The sequence below is a fragment of the Microcaecilia unicolor genome, chromosome 3 (assembly GCF_901765095.1).
Source record: "Microcaecilia unicolor chromosome 3, aMicUni1.1, whole genome shotgun sequence".
NCBI lineage: Eukaryota > Metazoa > Chordata > Amphibia > Gymnophiona > Siphonopidae > Microcaecilia > Microcaecilia unicolor.
The window spans coordinates 336,313,398-336,331,074 of NC_044033.1; the positions used below are offsets into that span (position 1 = coordinate 336,313,398).

Here is a 17,677-nt window from a genome sequence, read left to right on the forward strand (position 1 = left end):
GAGGATTTGATCTCCTCCCGAATCTCTGTTAAGCACTTGGTTATATCTTTTCAAAGGCCCCGTTTAGAAGAAGCTTTACCTGCCTCGATAAGGGACATAGCGGAGTCAGAGTCCGAGTGCGAGGAGCGAGCCAACAACACGTGGCGCCATGGGGCCATGCTCGCTTGCCTTACCGGTTGGTGCTCGCTCTCCTTCCGAGCTGTTGACATAGCTTCCATACGACCAGAAAAGCCCTCACTCAAGTCAAAAACGTTGCCCCAATGAAAAAATTTTTCAAATCAGGGGTGGATGGTTGCTGATATTGCTTAAAGAAGGCATGGACATGTCGGAGCTACAGACTCAGGCAGCCATTCAGGTCCTAAGTGTCCAAATGTTTGATGTTTTACACCATCTCCTGTGATCTAAAAATGCAAAGCTCATTAAATCCAAAACATTTACTTACTGTTGGAATCATTTGGATTTTCTTTTCCCTCCCACTCAGATTGTTGAGTGAAATATTTCTCATCTTCATTTTTAATCTTGAATACAACATCAGGATTAACAATTGAATAACCTGCCAATAAAAAGTAGGAAAATTACTGGACAGGTTCCGTCTCTGATGGAGCCGTGTGTGATGTGTGCATGGAGGTGTGTGTGTATATGTGTATATACAGATATCTTGGGGTGTGTGTATTTGTCTGACAAAGCTTGGAAAGAAGAGGCAGCAGTGGCCTGACTCTTGGTTATATTATATCATACAGTTTTCCTGGTACAGAGACTTCTCTTCATAGTCCTCCTAGGTGGAAGCATTGCAGGTGCCAATCATTTGGAGAGGTTATATGTTGTATACCATAGTTGACTCATGTGCAGCTGATATGTCATGACCTTATGCAGAAGTCTCAGAAGAAATCTTTGAGGTAAATCCTCTCTCTGGATTTCTGTTTCAAAATATTTTATATAGGAATGGGAGAGAGACTTCTGCTGGTGTCGTGTGAAGCCTCTAGTTTAAGGACTACATTTTATCTTACAACAGAGAGAGCAGCATCTTTTGCAGATCCTGTAGCAGTGGAGTTTTTCACAGGTTCCTATTGAATATGGGATGGCATCAGAAGCCAGGATCTAAATTTCAGGTGCCCATGGTATCTAGTTTCTGTGAATTTTACACCACTGATTCCATAATATGTTCCTCTATCATCTATCACATAAGCACATTTACTTTGTGAGATGAGGATGTCATGAATCTCCCTGATGACCTTCTTGTAAAGCTCCTTCTGCCATTCTTCCAGAATGTTCCACTCCACTTCCAAGAAATAAGCAGCAACATCCTTGAATGTGACCAAAGCCTAGAACAGCAAACAGGACACCCTATATCAAAGTGTCATTATTTTACACCTATCAACATACTTCTACATGGTTTACAACAAACACATGTAATAGTTCACATAAAAAGAAACAATAAGAGAAATAGAAAATCATTCAAAATGAAATGGGTAAGTAAAAGAAAACAGTCAAGCCTTTATCTTGAAAAAAAACCTCAAATAATGCTGCAGACACCACAACTTCAAAAGTAAATTGTTCCAGTTGAGTATGTCATAGTGAAAACACACTGTGTAATGGAAGTTTTATAAACCACAGCACTGCTAAGAAGAACAAAGATTTCCAGAAGGAAGACATTTAAGTAGTGTTCGATATTTTACAGCTATCCAATGTAACTCCCTCAGAATGGAAGAACTAGGTATTAAATGGGAAATGCTATAATCTAGATGTCGCATATGTGAATGTCTAGAATACCAGCATTTCGGCATGTATGTGTGCTGGTACCTGCATTATTCCTAGCAGGAAGCCTAAGTGCTATTTTGCAAATACCCACTTACAAGGGGGCTGACACAGCGATAGAGCATGAGCAAGACATGGACAGGACTAAGCTGTATTTACGCCAGCTCTACGGTTGGTAACACTGAGGATCTAAATCTTAGGCAAGTCAACAGGTTAACCTACTATTCTATAAGAGAACTCAGGTCCCTCTTTACAAAGGATCACTAGCGTTTTCAGTACGCGCTAACCATGTAGATACCCCATAGGAATATTCTGAGCATCTACACGGTTAGCGTGCGCTAAAAACGCTAGCACGCCTCTAATGTGGCTTAGTAAACAGGACCCTAAGTCGCTTAGATTCCATGATGGAGTAGGGTCCTACTGCACATCCTTGGGGCACCTAAATGGAGGCTTCCAGTTGTCGAATTGCCTCCAAATTGTCCACATCCAGAAACCAGATGTGCTGCAGTGTTCTAAACAAGTTGCAAAAAACTATGCACTGTATCTGGCAAACCTAAATATAGAACATTACAGTAATCAAATTAAGGTAAAAATCAACAACTCAGTCAGCATACAAAAATCATCTGACATAGTGAAAATAAAGCCGCAAAGTTCAAATAATACATAGAAAAAACCTGTGGGCGAAACGTCAGCAGAGTCAAGAACTATTCCTAGATAACAGATTTAACTATGAATTGGAACAGCTTCAAGAAAGGAGGGTAAAGACAAAAATGTAGAGAAGAGCAGAGCTGATCAGTAGGTACCACCATCATCTCAGTCTTTTCCATATTCATTGTTGGGCCATTTTGACCACACTGTGCTGAAATCTCAGTAAAATGACTGATGAGAACCAAGCGACTTAGAAAAAGATACAATCGCTAATATAGCATCAGCACAAAAACTGACATGAGATCACATAAAAGGGACCTATAGATGTAAAATAATATAGCAGAAAACAGAATCCTGAAGGACACCCCCCAGCATACTAAACCACTGCGACTCTCCCTGGAAAAAAAAAAAAAAAAACATATTTGATGGAGAAAACCTTCTAAAAAGGAGGAAAACCACTGCAAATCTGTCCCCATCTATACTTATATCTTGTAAGCATTTTAAGAGGACCTGAGCTAATATTTATTTATTCACTCAGGGGCTCTTTTACAAAGCAGCGGTAAACCCAACATGGACTTACCACTTGCTAAAAAGGAAGTACCGCTGGGCTACTGCAAAATCCCGGCGATAGTTCCAACCCCGAGCATGCTGTCATATCCGGCGCTACAAAAATATTTTAATTTTTGTAGCGCCGGTGTGTACCTGGCAGTAATTGGGCAGTGTCATGCACTGCCCGGTTACCACTAGGTTACTGCGGAAGCCCTTACTGCTACCTAAATGGGTGGTGGTAAGGGCTCCCTCCCCTCCCGAAATGACCGTGCGGCAAGTGCTAAATGGCCATTTCCTCAAGAAAAGAAAGACCTACCTTTTACCTGCTGCGGAAGAAAGGGGACCTCTGCACGAGTCAAAAACACACGCTGACGCCAGCGCAGGCCTCCTTTTGCCGCAGCTTGGTAAAAGAGGCCCTCGGTCTTATATCCTACACGGTTTCGATTCAACATTGCTTACTGAGTCAAAAGCAGCTGAGGATGTGTCTCCAAGTTCTGCTAGGGAGGGAAGGGTAAGGTTAGGGTGAAGGAGACAGATCTCACACATCACCTAGATAAGATTTTAAATGCTGAGGAGGAGACAGCTGTCTTGGATCAAGTGACCCTCAGGGGGAGGAATGCTGGCTTCGGCCTAACCCCTGGTAAGCCTTTTCCTCAGCTGAGAGGTGCCCAGCTCTACCACCGGCTGCCTTTCAGGTGCTGTGGAGGACTTGCAGCTCATCTGCATATCATTTACAGCCTTCTCCGGGGTGACTCCCAGGTCCACTCCGATCCACTCAGGGCCTCCGCTCTAGGTGCCGCGCGCCGTTAGGGGCATTTTTCTCTTTACATCTACTTTTCTCTCAGTTACTACTTATGGCTCCAGTACACTTTTTCTTCTTGGCACTGTCCCTTCCTAATTTGTTTCTTCATCATAAACCACTGTACACTGCAGGAACACATTGCCCACCATCTGTATTCATCATCTCACCATCTCTTTTTTCCTCTTCCTTTTTCTCAGCTCTCAACCTTAAATATTCCCTTCATTCTATTCATCCATCTCCTTTCTATCTGAGTACATCTCGCCTTCGTCGCTGTCGTACCTCTCCTACTCTTCTCCGTACTCTCTTACTCCTTCTCCTGCTCTCCGCTGGGGACAATAATCCCAATCCTGGTCCTCCACATCAGCTCTCGTCCTATCCATGCAAACACCTGTCCTCGTCCTATCCATGCAAACGATTCCGGGATGTCTCCAATCTCATCTCTATTCCCCTCCTCCTCCCCTCTTCCCTCCCCTTCTCATGTGCCCTGTGGAATGCCCGCTCAGACTACAACAAACTTCCCTTCACCCATGATCTCTTCACCTCCCGTTCCCTTCAACTGCTCGCCCTAACTGAAACCTGGCTCACCCCCTACGACTCTGCCTCAGTCCCGGCCCTATGCCATGGAGGTTATCTTTTCTCCCAAACTCCCCATCCAGTTGGCAGCGGAGGAGGCGTCAGGTTTCTACTTTCGCCCTCCTGTAGTTTTCAACCCCTCCTCCTATCGGTCTCACTGCTTCTCATCCTTTGAAGTTCACTCCATCCGTCTATTCTACCCACTGCCACTCAGAGTTGTAGTCATTTACCACCCCCCTGATAAGTCCCCCTCTTCCTTCCTTACTGACTTCGATGCCTGGCTCTCCGTTTTTCTTGAACCCTCATCTCCGTCCCTCATTCTTGGAGACTTTAACATACACGCTGACGACCCATCCGATTCTTACGCCTCTCAGTTCTTCACTCTGACATCCTCCTTCAACCTCCAGCTGAGCTCCACCACCCCTACTCACCAAACTGGCCATTGTCTTGACCTCGTCCTCTCCTCTACCTGCTCACCCTCCAATTTCTGCGCCTCTGCTCTTCCTCTCTCTGATCATCACCTGATCACCTTCACACTTCATCACCCTCCCCCTCAGTCCCGCCCAACACTAACCACTACTTTCAGGAATCTCCAGGCTGTCGACCCTCCCACCTTATCCTCTAGTATCTCTAATCTCCTCCCATCCATCATGTCCTCCGAGTCTGTCGACAAGGCTGTCTCTACTTACAATGCCACTCTCTCCTCTGCTCTGGACACCCTTGCACCGTCCATCTCCCGTCCCACAAGGCGTACTAATCCCCAGCCCTGGGTGACCCCTTGCATCCGATACCTTCGCTCCAGTGCCCGATCTGCTGAACGCCTCTGGAGGAAATCTCGCACCCATAGCGACTTCATTCATTACAAATTCATGCTATCCTCCTTCCAGTCCTCACTATTCCTTGCCAAACAGGACTATTACACCCAATTGACTAATTCTCTCGGCTCCAACCCTCATCGTCTCTTCGCCACCCTTAACTCCCTCCTCAAAGTGCCCTCTGCTCCCACCCACCCCTCACTCTATCCTCAATCACTGAGTGACTACTTCCGCAACAAGGTGCAGAAGATCAACCTTGAATTCACTACCAAGCCACCTCTTCCTCTTCACCCTTTAACCCACTCCCTCAACCAACCAACCCAGGCCTCCTTCTCCTCTTTTCATGATAACACCGAAGAGGAAACCGCCCAACTTCTGTCCGAGCAAAAGGAGTTTCTTTCCTCGAAATGCACCACCTGTTCCTCTGATGCCATCCCCACTAACTTCCTAACACCATCTCTCTTACTGTCACCACTACCCCTCCATCTGTCATATCCTCAACCTCTCTCTCTCCACTGCAACTGTCCCTGACTCCTTCAAGCATGCTGTAGTCATACCACTCCTCAAAAAACCATCACTAGACCCTACCTGCCCTTCCAACTACTGCCCCATCTCCCTCCTACCCTTCCTCTTCAAGATACTTGAACACGCTGTTCACAGCCATTGCCTTGATTTTCTCTCCTCTTATGCCATCCTCAATCCGCTTCAATCAGGTTTTCGCCCTCTACACTCGACAGAAACGGCACTCACTAAAGTCTGTAATGACCTGTTCCTTGCCAAATCCAAAGGTCACTACTCCATCCTCATCCTCCTCGACCTATCCCCCGCTTTTGACACTGTCAATCATAATTTACTTCTTGCTAAACTGTCCTCATTTGGGTTCCAGGGCTCTGTGCTCTCCTGGTTCTCCTCTTATCTCTCCCACCGTACCTTCACAGTACATTATCATGGATCTTCCTCCACCCCCATCCCGCTCTCTGTTGGAGTTCCTCAGGGATCTGTCCTTGGACCCCTTCTTTTCTCAATCTACACCTCTTCCCTGGGCTCGCTGATCTCATCTCATGGTTTCCAATATCATCTTTATGCTGACGACACCCAGCTTTATCTCTCCACACCAGACATCACTGCGGAAACCCAGGCCAAAGTATCGGCCTGCTTATCCGACATTGCTGCCTGGATGTCCAACCGCCACCTGAAACTGAACGTGGCCAAGACCGAGCTCATTGTCTTTCCACCCAAACCCACTTCTCCTCTCCCTCCACTCTCTATTTCAGTCGATAACACCCTCATCCTCCCCGTCTCATCTGCCCGCAACCTCAGAGTCATCTTCGACTCCCCCCTCTCCTTCTCTGCCCATATCCAGCAGACAGTCAAGGCCCGTTGCTTCTTTCTCTATAACATCAGCAAAATTCACCCTTTCCTCTCTAAGCACACCACCCAAACTCTCATTCACTCTCTCATTACCTATCGCCTTGACTACTGCAACCTACTCCTCACTGGCCTCCCACTTAACCATCTATCCCCCCTTCAATCCGTTCAGAACTCTGCTGCGCGTCTTATCTTACGCCTAGACTGATATGCTCATATCACCCCTCTCCTCAAGTCACTTCACGGGCTTCCAATCAGGTACCACAAACATTTCAAGCTTCTCCTACTAATCTACAAATGCACTCAATCTGCAGCCCCTCACTACCTCTCTACCCTCATCTCCCCTTACACTCCTACCCGTAACCTCTGCTCACAGGACAAATCCCTCCTCTCAGTACCCTTCTCCACCGCCGCCAACTCCAGACTCCGCCCTTTCTGCCTCGCCTCACCCTATGCTTGGAATAAACTCCCTGAGCCCATACGCCAAGCCCCCTCCCTACCCATCTTCAAATCCTTGCTCAAAACCCACCTCTTCAATGTCGCTTTCGGCACCTAACCATTGTACCTCTATCCAGGAAATCTAGACTGCCTCAATCTTGATTGACTGCACTTTTTGTCCTTTAGATTGTAAGTTCCTTTGAGCAGGGACTGTCCTTCTTTGTTAATTGTACAGCGATGCGCAACCCTGGTAGCGCTTTAGAAATGTTAAATAGTAGTAGTAGTAGTACATGTGGGGTACCAAAAACATAGGAAAGTGTGGGAGGGAACTCATGGAAGCCAAACTTAGGCTCTTGGATAGAAAGATGAAATCCAGGAGCTTCAGAGTAACATTCTCAGAAATGGGAAAATTAGGTTCTTGTGGGAGAAGATCCGCCAGAAAAGCGGAGAACTCAAACGCCCCACGGTAAAGACAGTGTTACAGAAAAAGTGGGAGAGCGACCAAGGATGCCAGAAACTGGAGGATGTTGAATAATAAACAATTTATTGATAAATTTGAAGACTCGACACAACGTCGTGTTTCGGCCGTCAGGCCTGCATCAGGAGTCTCTGGGACAAAATATGCGCTGCATTACGAACAGCGCACGCAGCGCATCTGACGGCAACTTTTTCCCAAATACAGTCTTTTTAAAGACTACGTTACATCTGAACGATTATTTTCAATGTTATTTTGTAATATTTTGTCCCAGAGACTCCTGATGCAGGCCTGACGGCCGAAACACGACGTTGTGTCGAGTCTTCAAATTTATCAATAAATTGTTTATTATTCAACATCCTCCAGTTTCTGGCATCCTTAGTCGCTCTCCCACTTTTTCTGTAACAAAATTAGGTTGTTACCATAATAATTTTATTTCCTTTAGTCATAGCAGATGAAGCCATTACGTATGGGTTGTGTCCATCAACCAGCAGGGGGAGATAGAGAACACTCAACTTTTCTCAGTGCCTCATGGCCAGCTAGCTCCACTGCCTCTTCAGTATTTGAAGCTTCCAAAGCAGTATGGCAAACCGCAATGGGAATAACATGAACTTTCCTCACAGCGAACGATGGCCCCTTAACAAGGGCATGAACTCACAAAAGGAGGGAATGAACTCATCCTCCTGGAGGGAATAAACTTGTCCTCCACTTTGTATAAATGGAGGGACTACTTGCATCCTCCTGGAGGGAATAAACTCATCCTCCCAAAACATGAACTGGAGGGAATGAACTCATCCTCCTATAACTGTAACAAGAATCCTGAAGACTGTTTTCCGACTCCCCAAGGAAGTAATATAACTTCAGGAAACAACAACAGCACCTAAAATCAGAATCACTGCAATACAGACATCATATAGGGAGAGCTCATGGCTTCATCTGCTATGACTAGAGCTCATGGCTTCATCTGCTATGACTAAAGGAAAGAAAATTATCATGGTAAGAACCAGTGCTTTTTTTGTAGAAAAAAAGGTGCCGGTACTCATTATGGGCGGGGTCACCACATATGGCTCCACCCCTATGATAGCCACACCCACATTAACCACACACCCCTATACCAGCCATGGCGCATATAAACAGACATCATTGAAAACATTATAGTACTATAGGAGAAAAAAATAACGTGATTTTTTTTCATGATAAATAATCTCTGTAAGCTCTTACAGCTCCAGTATACCCAGTGCAAAATAAGACAGCCAATGTAAATTCTCAAATTGGACATATTACAAACACTAAAATGAAAATAAAATGATTTTTTTCTACCTTTGTTGTCTGGTGACTGTTTTTCTTTCCATATTGGTCCCCTTCCCTCTGTTGGTTTCCCTCTCTCTCCCCAATCCTTCCCTCTGTTGGTTTCCCTCTCTCCCCCCAATCCTTCAATCTGTTGGTTTCCCTCTCTCCCCGATCCTTCCCTCTGTTGGTTTCCCTCTTTCTCTCTCTCCCCAACCCTTCCCTCTGTTGGTTTCCCTCTTTCCCCAATCCTTCCCCCTGTTGGTTTCCCTCTCTCCCCAATCCTTCCCTCTGTTGGTTTCCCTCTCTTCCCAATCCTTCCCTCTGTTGGTTTCCCTCTTTCTCTCTCTCCCCAATCCTTCCCTCTGTTGGTTTCCCTCTCTCCCCAATCCTTCCCTCTGTTGGTTTCCCTCTTTCCCTCTCTCCCCAATCCTTCCCTCTGTTGGTTTCCCTCTTTCCCCAATCCTTCCCTCTGTTGGTTTCCCTCTTTCCCTCTCTCCCCAATCCTTCCCTTTGTTGGTTTCCCTCTTTCTCTCTCTCCCCAATCCTTCCCTCTGTTGGTTTCCCTCTTTCCCTCTCTCCCCAATCCTTCCCTCTGTTGGTTTCCATCTTTCTCTCTCTCCCCGATCCTTCCCTCTGTTGGTTTCCCTCTTTCTCTCTCTCCCCAATCCTTCCCTCTGTTGTTTTCCCTCTTTCTCTCTCTCCCCAATCTTTCCCTCTGTTGGTTTCCCTCTTTCTCTCTCTCCCCGATCCTTCCCTCTGTTGTTTTCCCTCTTTCTCTCTCTCCCCTATCCTTCCCTCTTTCTCTCTCTCCCCAATCCTTCCCTCTGTTGGTTTCCCTCTTTCCCTCTCTCCCCAATCCTTCCCTCTGTTGGTTTCCCTCTTTCTCTCTCTCCCCGATCCTTCCCTCTGTTGGTTTCCCTCTTTCTCTCTCTCCCCGATCCTTCCCTCTGTTGGTTTCCCTCTTTCTCTCTCTCCCCGATCCTTCCCTCTGTTGGTTTCCCTCTTTCTCTCTCTCCCCTATCCTTCCCTCTGTTTTCCCTCTTTCTCTCTCTCCCCGATCCTTCCCTCTGTTGTTTTCCCTCTTTCTCTCTCTCCCCAATCCTTCCCTCTGTTGTTTTCCCTCTTTCCCTCTCTCCCCAATCCTTCCCTCTGTTGGTTTCCCTCTTTCTCTCCCCAATCGTTCCCCCCCCCCCCCCCCCCCCGCGACACTCCGGGCGAGTCCTGCACTTAGTTTTTTTTTTTAAGACTCAGAATGTGCGAACGATGCAGCCGGCAGCGATTGAAAGAGGCTGTCTGGGCTGGCGTCTGCGTCGGAGCTTCCCTCACCCTCTGCGAGTCCCGCCTTCGTTGTTACAACTTCCTGTTTCGCGGGACTCGCAGAGGGTGAGGGAAGCTCCGATGCAGACGCCAGCCCAGACAGCCTCTTTCAATCGCTGCCGGCTGCATCGTTCGCACGTTCTGAGTCTTAAAAAAAAAAAACTAAGTGCAGGACTCGCCCGGACTGTCGCGGGGGGGCGGGGCGGGGAAAAAAAAGGTGCCGGTACGCCGTACCGTTGCGTACCGGCACAAAAAAAGCACTGGTAAGAACCTAATTTTCCCTTCCTTGTCATCAAGCAGATGAAGCCATTATGTATGGGATGTAACAAAGCAATTCCTAAATAGGGTGGGAACAAGCCACACTACGCACTAGCACCTGTGCTCCAAAATGTGCATCCCTCCTGGCAGCCACATCCAGCCTGTAATGTCGGGCGAAAGAGAGCTTAGAAGCCCATGTTGCAGCACTGCAAATCTCAAGAAGAGATAGTGCTCCAGTTTCCGCCCAGGAAGAGGAAATCGCTCTTGTGGAATATGCCTTAAAGGCTTCAGGCGGAGCCCGGCCAGACAGCAGATATGCTGAAAAGATAGATTCTTTGAGCCAACGGGCAACAGTGGCTTTAGACGCTGAAGACCCTCTGCGAGGACCTGCAAACAGCACAAAAAGATGATCAGAGGTCCTGAAAGAACTTGTAATTCGCAGATACTGCAACAGAGTCCTGCGCACATCCAAAAAGTGCAACTGCCCAAATGAACCTGGCAACTCCTCCTCAACAAAGGAGGGAAGAAAAAAAGGCTGATTTAGGTGAAACGCTGAAACCACCTTAGGCATGAAGGAAGGCACGGTCCGAACCGTGACCCCTGACTCTGAGAATTGCAGAAAAGGGTCTCTACAGGACAGCACCTGGAGCTCTGACACCCGTCTCGCCGAGGTAATGGCCACTAACAAGACGGCCTTCAGTGTCAAATCTTTCTCTGAAGCACGCCGAAGTGGTTCAAAGGGAGCCCCCTGAAGGGCCTTCAATACTAACCCCAGGTTCCAAGCTGGACAAGGTGCCCGCACGGGAGGACAGAGCCGAAGCACCCCTCTAAGAAACCGTGCCACATCTGGATGAGCAGCTAAGGACACGCTTTCAACCTTGCCACGCAGGGAGGCCAATGCTGCCACTTGCACCCGCAGGGAATTATAGGCCAAGCCTTTGTGTACACCATCCTGCAAAAAGTCCAGAATCGGCGAGACAGGAGCCCGCAACGGAGAAAGCGCTCTTGAAAACACACCAGAATTCAAACTGGCGCCAAATCCTGGCATAAACCACAGATGTGGAGCGCTTACAGGCCTGCAAGAGAGTGGAAATTACCTTATTTAAGTAGCCTTTATCTCTCAATTGCGCCCTCTCAATCGCCATGCCATAAGACAGCAAGCCCAGGGGCCAGGGTTGAGCCAAGGCATCCAACCCGGCAGAGCGAGGATCCCTCCGTCTGCTGAAGAAGCACGGGATTTTGGCATTGGAACTGGTTGCCATAAGATCCATCACTGGCTTGCCCCATTTGGCACATATCTGCAGGAATACGTCGTCTGCTAGTTCCCACTCCGCTGGATCGATCTGATGCCTGCTTAGATAGTCGGCTTGCACGTTGCTCTGACCTGCAATGTGAGCTGCTGACAGGGACTGTAGATGCAGCTCGGCCCAGTGGCAAATTTGTTCGGCCTGTGCGGCTAGAGCTCTGCACTGAGTGCCACCTTGTCGATTTATGTAGGCCACTGCTGTCGTGTTGTCCGACATCACTCGGACAGCCAATCCTTTCAGGGTCACTTGAAAGGCCAGAAGAGCCGGAAACACCGCTTTCAACTCCAGGCGGTTGATAGACCACTTCGACTCGTCGGGCGTCCACAGACCTGAGCATGCTTCCCCTGACAATGTGCGTCCCAGCCCTTCAGGCTGGCATCTGTCACCACTAGGTACCAATCGGGGAGCGCCAGCGGCATTCCCCGCCGCAAAATGCTGTCTGAGAGCCACCACTCCATACTGAGACGGGCCGCAGGGAGCCAAGAAAGTCTGCACTGATAATCCTGAGATACTGGAGACCATCTTTGAAGTAGGGAATACTGTAGAGGTCTCAGGTGCGCTCTCGCCCAGGGCACCACTTCCAACGTGGCTGTCATCGATCCCAGCAGCTGGACAATGTCCCAAGCTCGCGGGCGGGGCATCCTCAGGAGCAGACGGACCTGATTCTGAAGCTTGCACCGCCTTAGCTCGGTAGGTATACATAGCCCGAGTCTGTGTCGAACCTGGCCCCCAAATATTCTAGAGATTGCGAGGGGGTCAGGTGACTTTTGGCCATATTGATGACCCAGCCTAGAGACTGAAGTACTGAGACCACTCTGGCTGTAGCTTGATAGCTCTCTGTTACAGAGTCTGCTCTGATGAGCCAGTCGTTTAGGTACAGGTGAACCCGGATACCCTCTCGCCTGAGAAAAGCAGCTACAAACACCATAACCTTTGAAAAGGTTCGGGGAGCTGTGGCGAGGCCAAAAGGCAAGGCCCGAAACTGGAAATGTTTTCCCAACACCGCAAACCGCAGAAACTTCTGGTGCGGGGGCCAAATTGGTATGTGCAAGTAAGCTTCTTTCAGGTCCAGAGACGTGAGAAACTCTCCTGGCTGTACCGCCGCAATGACGGAGCGCAGGGTTTCCATATGAAAATGCCGCACTCTTAAGGACTTGTTTAGCTCTTTTAAGTCCAGGATCGGGCGAAAAGACCCGCCTTTTCGTGGCACCACAAAGTAAATGGAGTAGCGGCCTAGACCTTGTTCGGCGGGAGGCACCGGGGTCATAGTCCTTATCTGGCACAGACTGTGCAGAGTCTCCTCTACCGCCGCCCGTTTGGCGGCAGAACCGCATCGGGACTCCACAAACACGTCTCTCACCGGGGCATCGAATTCTATTCGGTATCCGTCTCTGATCAGGTCCAAGACCCACTGATCTGCGGAGATTTTGGCCCACTCCTCGAAAAAGAGGGAAAGTCTTCCTCCGATGACAGGAAACGAGGAGGGGGCCGGCGCACCCTCATTGAGAGGGTCGCCCTGAACTCCAGGCCTTGAACCGGCAGCTGCGGAACGTTTGTCCGAGCAAAAGGATTTCTCTGCTGAAAGCGGGAACGCGAAGTGAACCCAGCAGCACGCCCCAGGCGGTACCTTCTAGCTTCACGGAAGCGAGATCTGTAAGAGGAGCGGACCACCTGACCCTTAGAGGAAGGCTTCGGCCTATCTTCGGGCAAGTGCTGAGGTTTGGAATCCCCCAGGCCTTTAACAATGTTTTCCAGTTCCTCACCAAACAGGAGAAGGCCTTGAAAAGGCAACTTCACCAACCTTTGCTTAGAGGCCATGTCCACCGCCCAATGTCGTAGCCAAAGAGTCCGGCGAGCCGCCACTGCTACAGCCATTTGCTTAGCCGAAGCTCTGACCATATCATAAAGGGCGTCAGCCAAAAAGGACAAGGCCGACTCCATCCGCGGAGCCACTTCAGATAAGGCCTCCGCTCCATCACCAGGCTGTTCCACTGCCTGCTGTAACCAAGCCAGGCAGGCTCTAGCAGCATAACAACTGCATGCAGACGTCCGAACAGTGAGACCTGCCAAATCAAAGGACCGCTTCAGAGCTGAATCAAGCCTGCGGTCTTGAATATCCTTCAGAGCAACTCCTCCTTCAACAGGGAGGGTAGTTCTCTTTGCCACAGCCGTGACCAGGGCATCCACTTTAGGCATTGCAAAGCGAGCCAAATGTTCCTCACTCAGAGGGTATAATTGCCCCATAGCCCTGTCAACCTTCAAAGGTCCCTCGGGGTCAGCCCATTGAGCCGAAATAAGCTCTTGGATGGAGTCATGCAAAGGAAAGGCTCGAGCAGGCTTTCTGGTACTAGCCATCCTTGGATTAACCGAGGAGGCTGTGCCACTCCCAGGATCTTCAATCGAGAGGGCTTGCAAGACATCTGAAATAATCGCTGGTAGCTCCTCGCAGTGGAAAATCCTCACCGCAGCCAGATCATCAAGCTCCTGTGGCAATTCTGCACCAGACTCTGGCTCCTCAGCCCAAGAAGTTCTGCCAGACCCCTCAGAATCCTCACAGCCCGACCACGGAGGGGAAAAGGGGGGTGCGCCACACTCAGAAGGGGAATTAGCCCTTCTGCGTTTATCAGGAGGATAAGAAACAGGCAAATCCAACTCCAAAAGGTTAGGATCCACTGGGGGGGCAGGCAGAGGGTCCGAAAATCCCTGTGGAAGAGCACTTTTAAGCATGTATGCCCTATGCAGCATTAACAAAATCAGGGGAGAAAACCGCTCCCAGACCGCCCGGATCCTGCCCAGGGCTATCAGCTCTATTATTAGCCTCACTCAGAGGACCCCCCCCCCCCCGGATTCAGGGCTCTCCGTCGCAACGGAGGCCGCGCCATGTGGAAAATCCAAAATGTCGTCCGCTGCCAGCTCAGAGCGTGAAAGATCGCCGCTCGCCATGCTCGGGCCGGCTCTACCGTCTGTACAGCAAGAATTACAGAGCCCCACTGCTGATTTGCGCTTGCCACATTTAGAACAGCACTTTACAGTCTCCGCAGCCATCGCCGAAAATGGCGGTAAAATTCAAAAATGGCGGTTCGCGCCAAAAACGTCCCAATCGCGGGCCCACCCCGGAGGAGTCAGAAAACACTCTTACCTCACTAGACTGAGTATCACAGCTCCGGTCCTGCAGAAGAATCTCAAGAAAAAAAAACTCTTTTCCAAGGTCACTGCGCTAAAGCGAGACGCGACTTTAATTTTTTTTTTTTTTAATGCTGTGAGGAAAGCAGAGGCAAAAGAGGTAAATAAAAACACTCCGCAGGCTCAGATAAGTGGGAAAGGCAGGGAAAGGCGAACCAATGTGCCTGCATCTACTGAGTGGGAAAGGACAGGGAAAAGCAAGCTAATATGTCCACATCCACGGGGGCATGGGTAAAGCAGGGAAAGGGCTGACCTATGTGCCTTCAAAGTGAAGCTGCTATAGCCTCTAACACCCCGGCTAACAACTGGCAAGCCAGGAGCCACCCCCAGGCAGATTTTGATGGAGCTCGAAGAAGCTGCAGCCACCCTGCTTGGGGAGATAGAGAATACTGAAGAGGCAGTGGAGCTAGCTGGCCATGAGGCACTGAGAAAGTTGAGTGCTCTCTATCTCCCCCTGCTGGTTGATGGACACAACCCATACATAATGGCTTCATCTGCTTGATGACAAGGAAATTCCCTGTTCCACATTCAGGACCCAGAGCTCCAGTTTCAATATGTGGGTGAGACATTGGTACAGGGAACAAGGATTTAGATTTGTTATGAACTGGACAACATTGTGGGGAAACTGACAGCTGCTCAGGAGCACCCGGATTAAGATTAGTTACCTTTAACAGGATGATATCAAAACAGGGAAGTAAGGGCATCCCGAAAGGGAAGTTGCAACAAAGGCAGGAGTAGGCCAGACGGACACCATTGAGGGAAAAGAAGATGGAGAGTAAAGACTGTTAACTATCCCTGTCAACTAGTAAGCAAGCTGTAAATATAGACAACAAACATACTTTGCAATGTCTGTATACATATCCTAGAAGCTTGAAAGATAAGATGGGAGTTAGAGTATATTGCACTAAATGAAAGGTAGATATAAAAGGCAACTCAGAGATCTGTGAAAGGACGATAACCAATGGAAGACTCTGATATCGGGGTACAAATTATATCACCATGCTAGAGTGGACTAAACTGGAGGGTGGTGGTTCAATATATTAAATGAGGATATTGAGTGGAACAGAATAAAAATTCAGCGAGAAACAGATTGCTAAGTGGCTAGAGAGAGGTCAGAAACATTGAGATATACAGGGAAGATTATAAAACTTGGTAAAGGATGAGAGACAATAGATATTAAAGAAGATGAAGGAAAGAGAGAGTGACATGGGATAGGGGTGGGGGAGAATAACAGAGAAGAAATGAAAAAAAGAAAGAGAACACAAAAGAAAGGAGAAAAGTAAAAATAAGAAAAATAGAACAAACACATTATCTACACAACAAGAGTTAGAAGTCAGAGGCTGTGATTATAACTGCTCATTCTCACTATCCCTGGTCCAGAGGAGGCATCTTTCTTAGAGGATAAGTTTGTATCACCTCATTATTAGCTTTAATTGTAGCTTCATCAGATGCTTCAGGCAGTTCCTCACATCTGACTGTCGTGATCAGATTTCCTGTTTCCTCAAATCCCTGAGGCTCAGTCCTGAATCCTTCTTGCTCAAATTGGATTAAAATGTCAGGCTTGACATTGTGGGAGCCTATTATATGAAAAAAAAAACAGCACGATGGGTCAGATTCTTAAAAAATCCACGCGGAACTCATTTCCGCCTAGGCGTATTCTATAAGATTTAGGCGCGGTAGGTAGAATATGCTCAGTTCATAACCCAGCGCCTAAAACTACCTGCCTCCGTTTATACCAAGGAAAATGTGCCGCAAATCCCCATGCGTAGAGTTAAGCGGACTGGGCCATATTTGATAAGAATGTGCGTAAATTTGGGAACATCTATTTCCCCCGCCCATGGCCACGTCCCTTTGAACTGAACAGTTTACAATTTAGGCACAGTTCATTACAGCATATGATCAGTGAGTTATGCGCATACATTCTAATTATTGCCAATTAGTGCTCATTATTTCTTGTTAAATGCTGTTAGAAATGCAGATTGGCTTATTAAGCCAATTAAGTTACGTATGTTGATATGAAATACACTTAGATTTCGGCGGAGAACGCAAGGTGCGATATATAGAATCTGGTCCAATATGTTTAGGAAAAAATGTTACCACAAGGCCTCAAAGTGCCCAGAATGATGCTGTTTTCATAGACACCTCCACTGGTACAGAACCAAAAAAGAGGGGTACTTTGACAGCATCTGCTTTATACAGAGGGTAACGGATTTTTATCTCACCAGCTCTGAATTCCTAAATAATCCCAGCTGAGCTTACTAAGATATGCAGGAGAAATTTTATTCTTACTTGTTGAAGGAGACTGAGCCTGTTCAGATGCCTCTGATTTAGGAAGATCCATCAAGGGGAGATTGTCCTCTTGTTTAACACCGAGTGAGATCACAGACGTTACAATTGGAAGGTCTTAAGAGAAAATACATTAGAAGGAGTCATCACAGATACAATAATACTAAATTAGGAAATGGACTTTAAGTCTCTAAATGCCTAGAGACTTGGATCTGAAAATTCAAAGCACTTCAAATCCAAAACATCTACTTACTCTTAATGAGATCATCTGGGTTTTCTTTTTCCTCCCAGTCAAAATGTGGACTGAAATATTTCTCGTCTTCCTTTTTAATCTTGAATATAACATCAGGATTAACAATTGAATAACCTGTAAGTAAGCAGGAAAATAGCATTTAAATATATATGTAGAAGCCCTGGGAAGGTTCCACCTGTTTCCTGTTCTGAACAAGCAGTGCATGTGTGTGTCTGTGTTTCTGTGTGGACGAACAGGTCTAAGTTTTTTATATGGCAGCAAAAAACCAGAGCTGATAAAAATTGGCGCTGAACGCTATTCTATAAATGCTGCTCAGAGTTGGGCGCAATTTAAAGAATATCATTTGCGCCAGGATCTGCA

General features: G+C 47.7%; 1 protein-coding gene across 1 annotated transcript in view; it reads right to left on the reverse strand.

Moving 5' to 3' along the window:
- Nucleotides 1–382: 382 nt before the first annotated feature.
- The window catches only part of LOC115464736 (zinc finger protein 398-like), an 80,852-nt gene continuing 63,557 nt past the window's right edge, over nucleotides 383–17,677 (reverse strand). The window contains exons 3-7 of the mRNA XM_030195090.1: nucleotides 17,318–17,431; nucleotides 17,068–17,181; nucleotides 16,195–16,355; nucleotides 1,297–1,322; nucleotides 383–401 (exon numbers count right to left, since the gene is read on the reverse strand). Coding sequence (XP_030050950.1) covers nucleotides 383–401; nucleotides 1,297–1,322; nucleotides 16,195–16,355; nucleotides 17,068–17,181; nucleotides 17,318–17,431 — 434 coding nt within the window. The remainder of the gene's footprint in view (nucleotides 402–1,296; nucleotides 1,323–16,194; nucleotides 16,356–17,067; nucleotides 17,182–17,317; nucleotides 17,432–17,677) is intronic.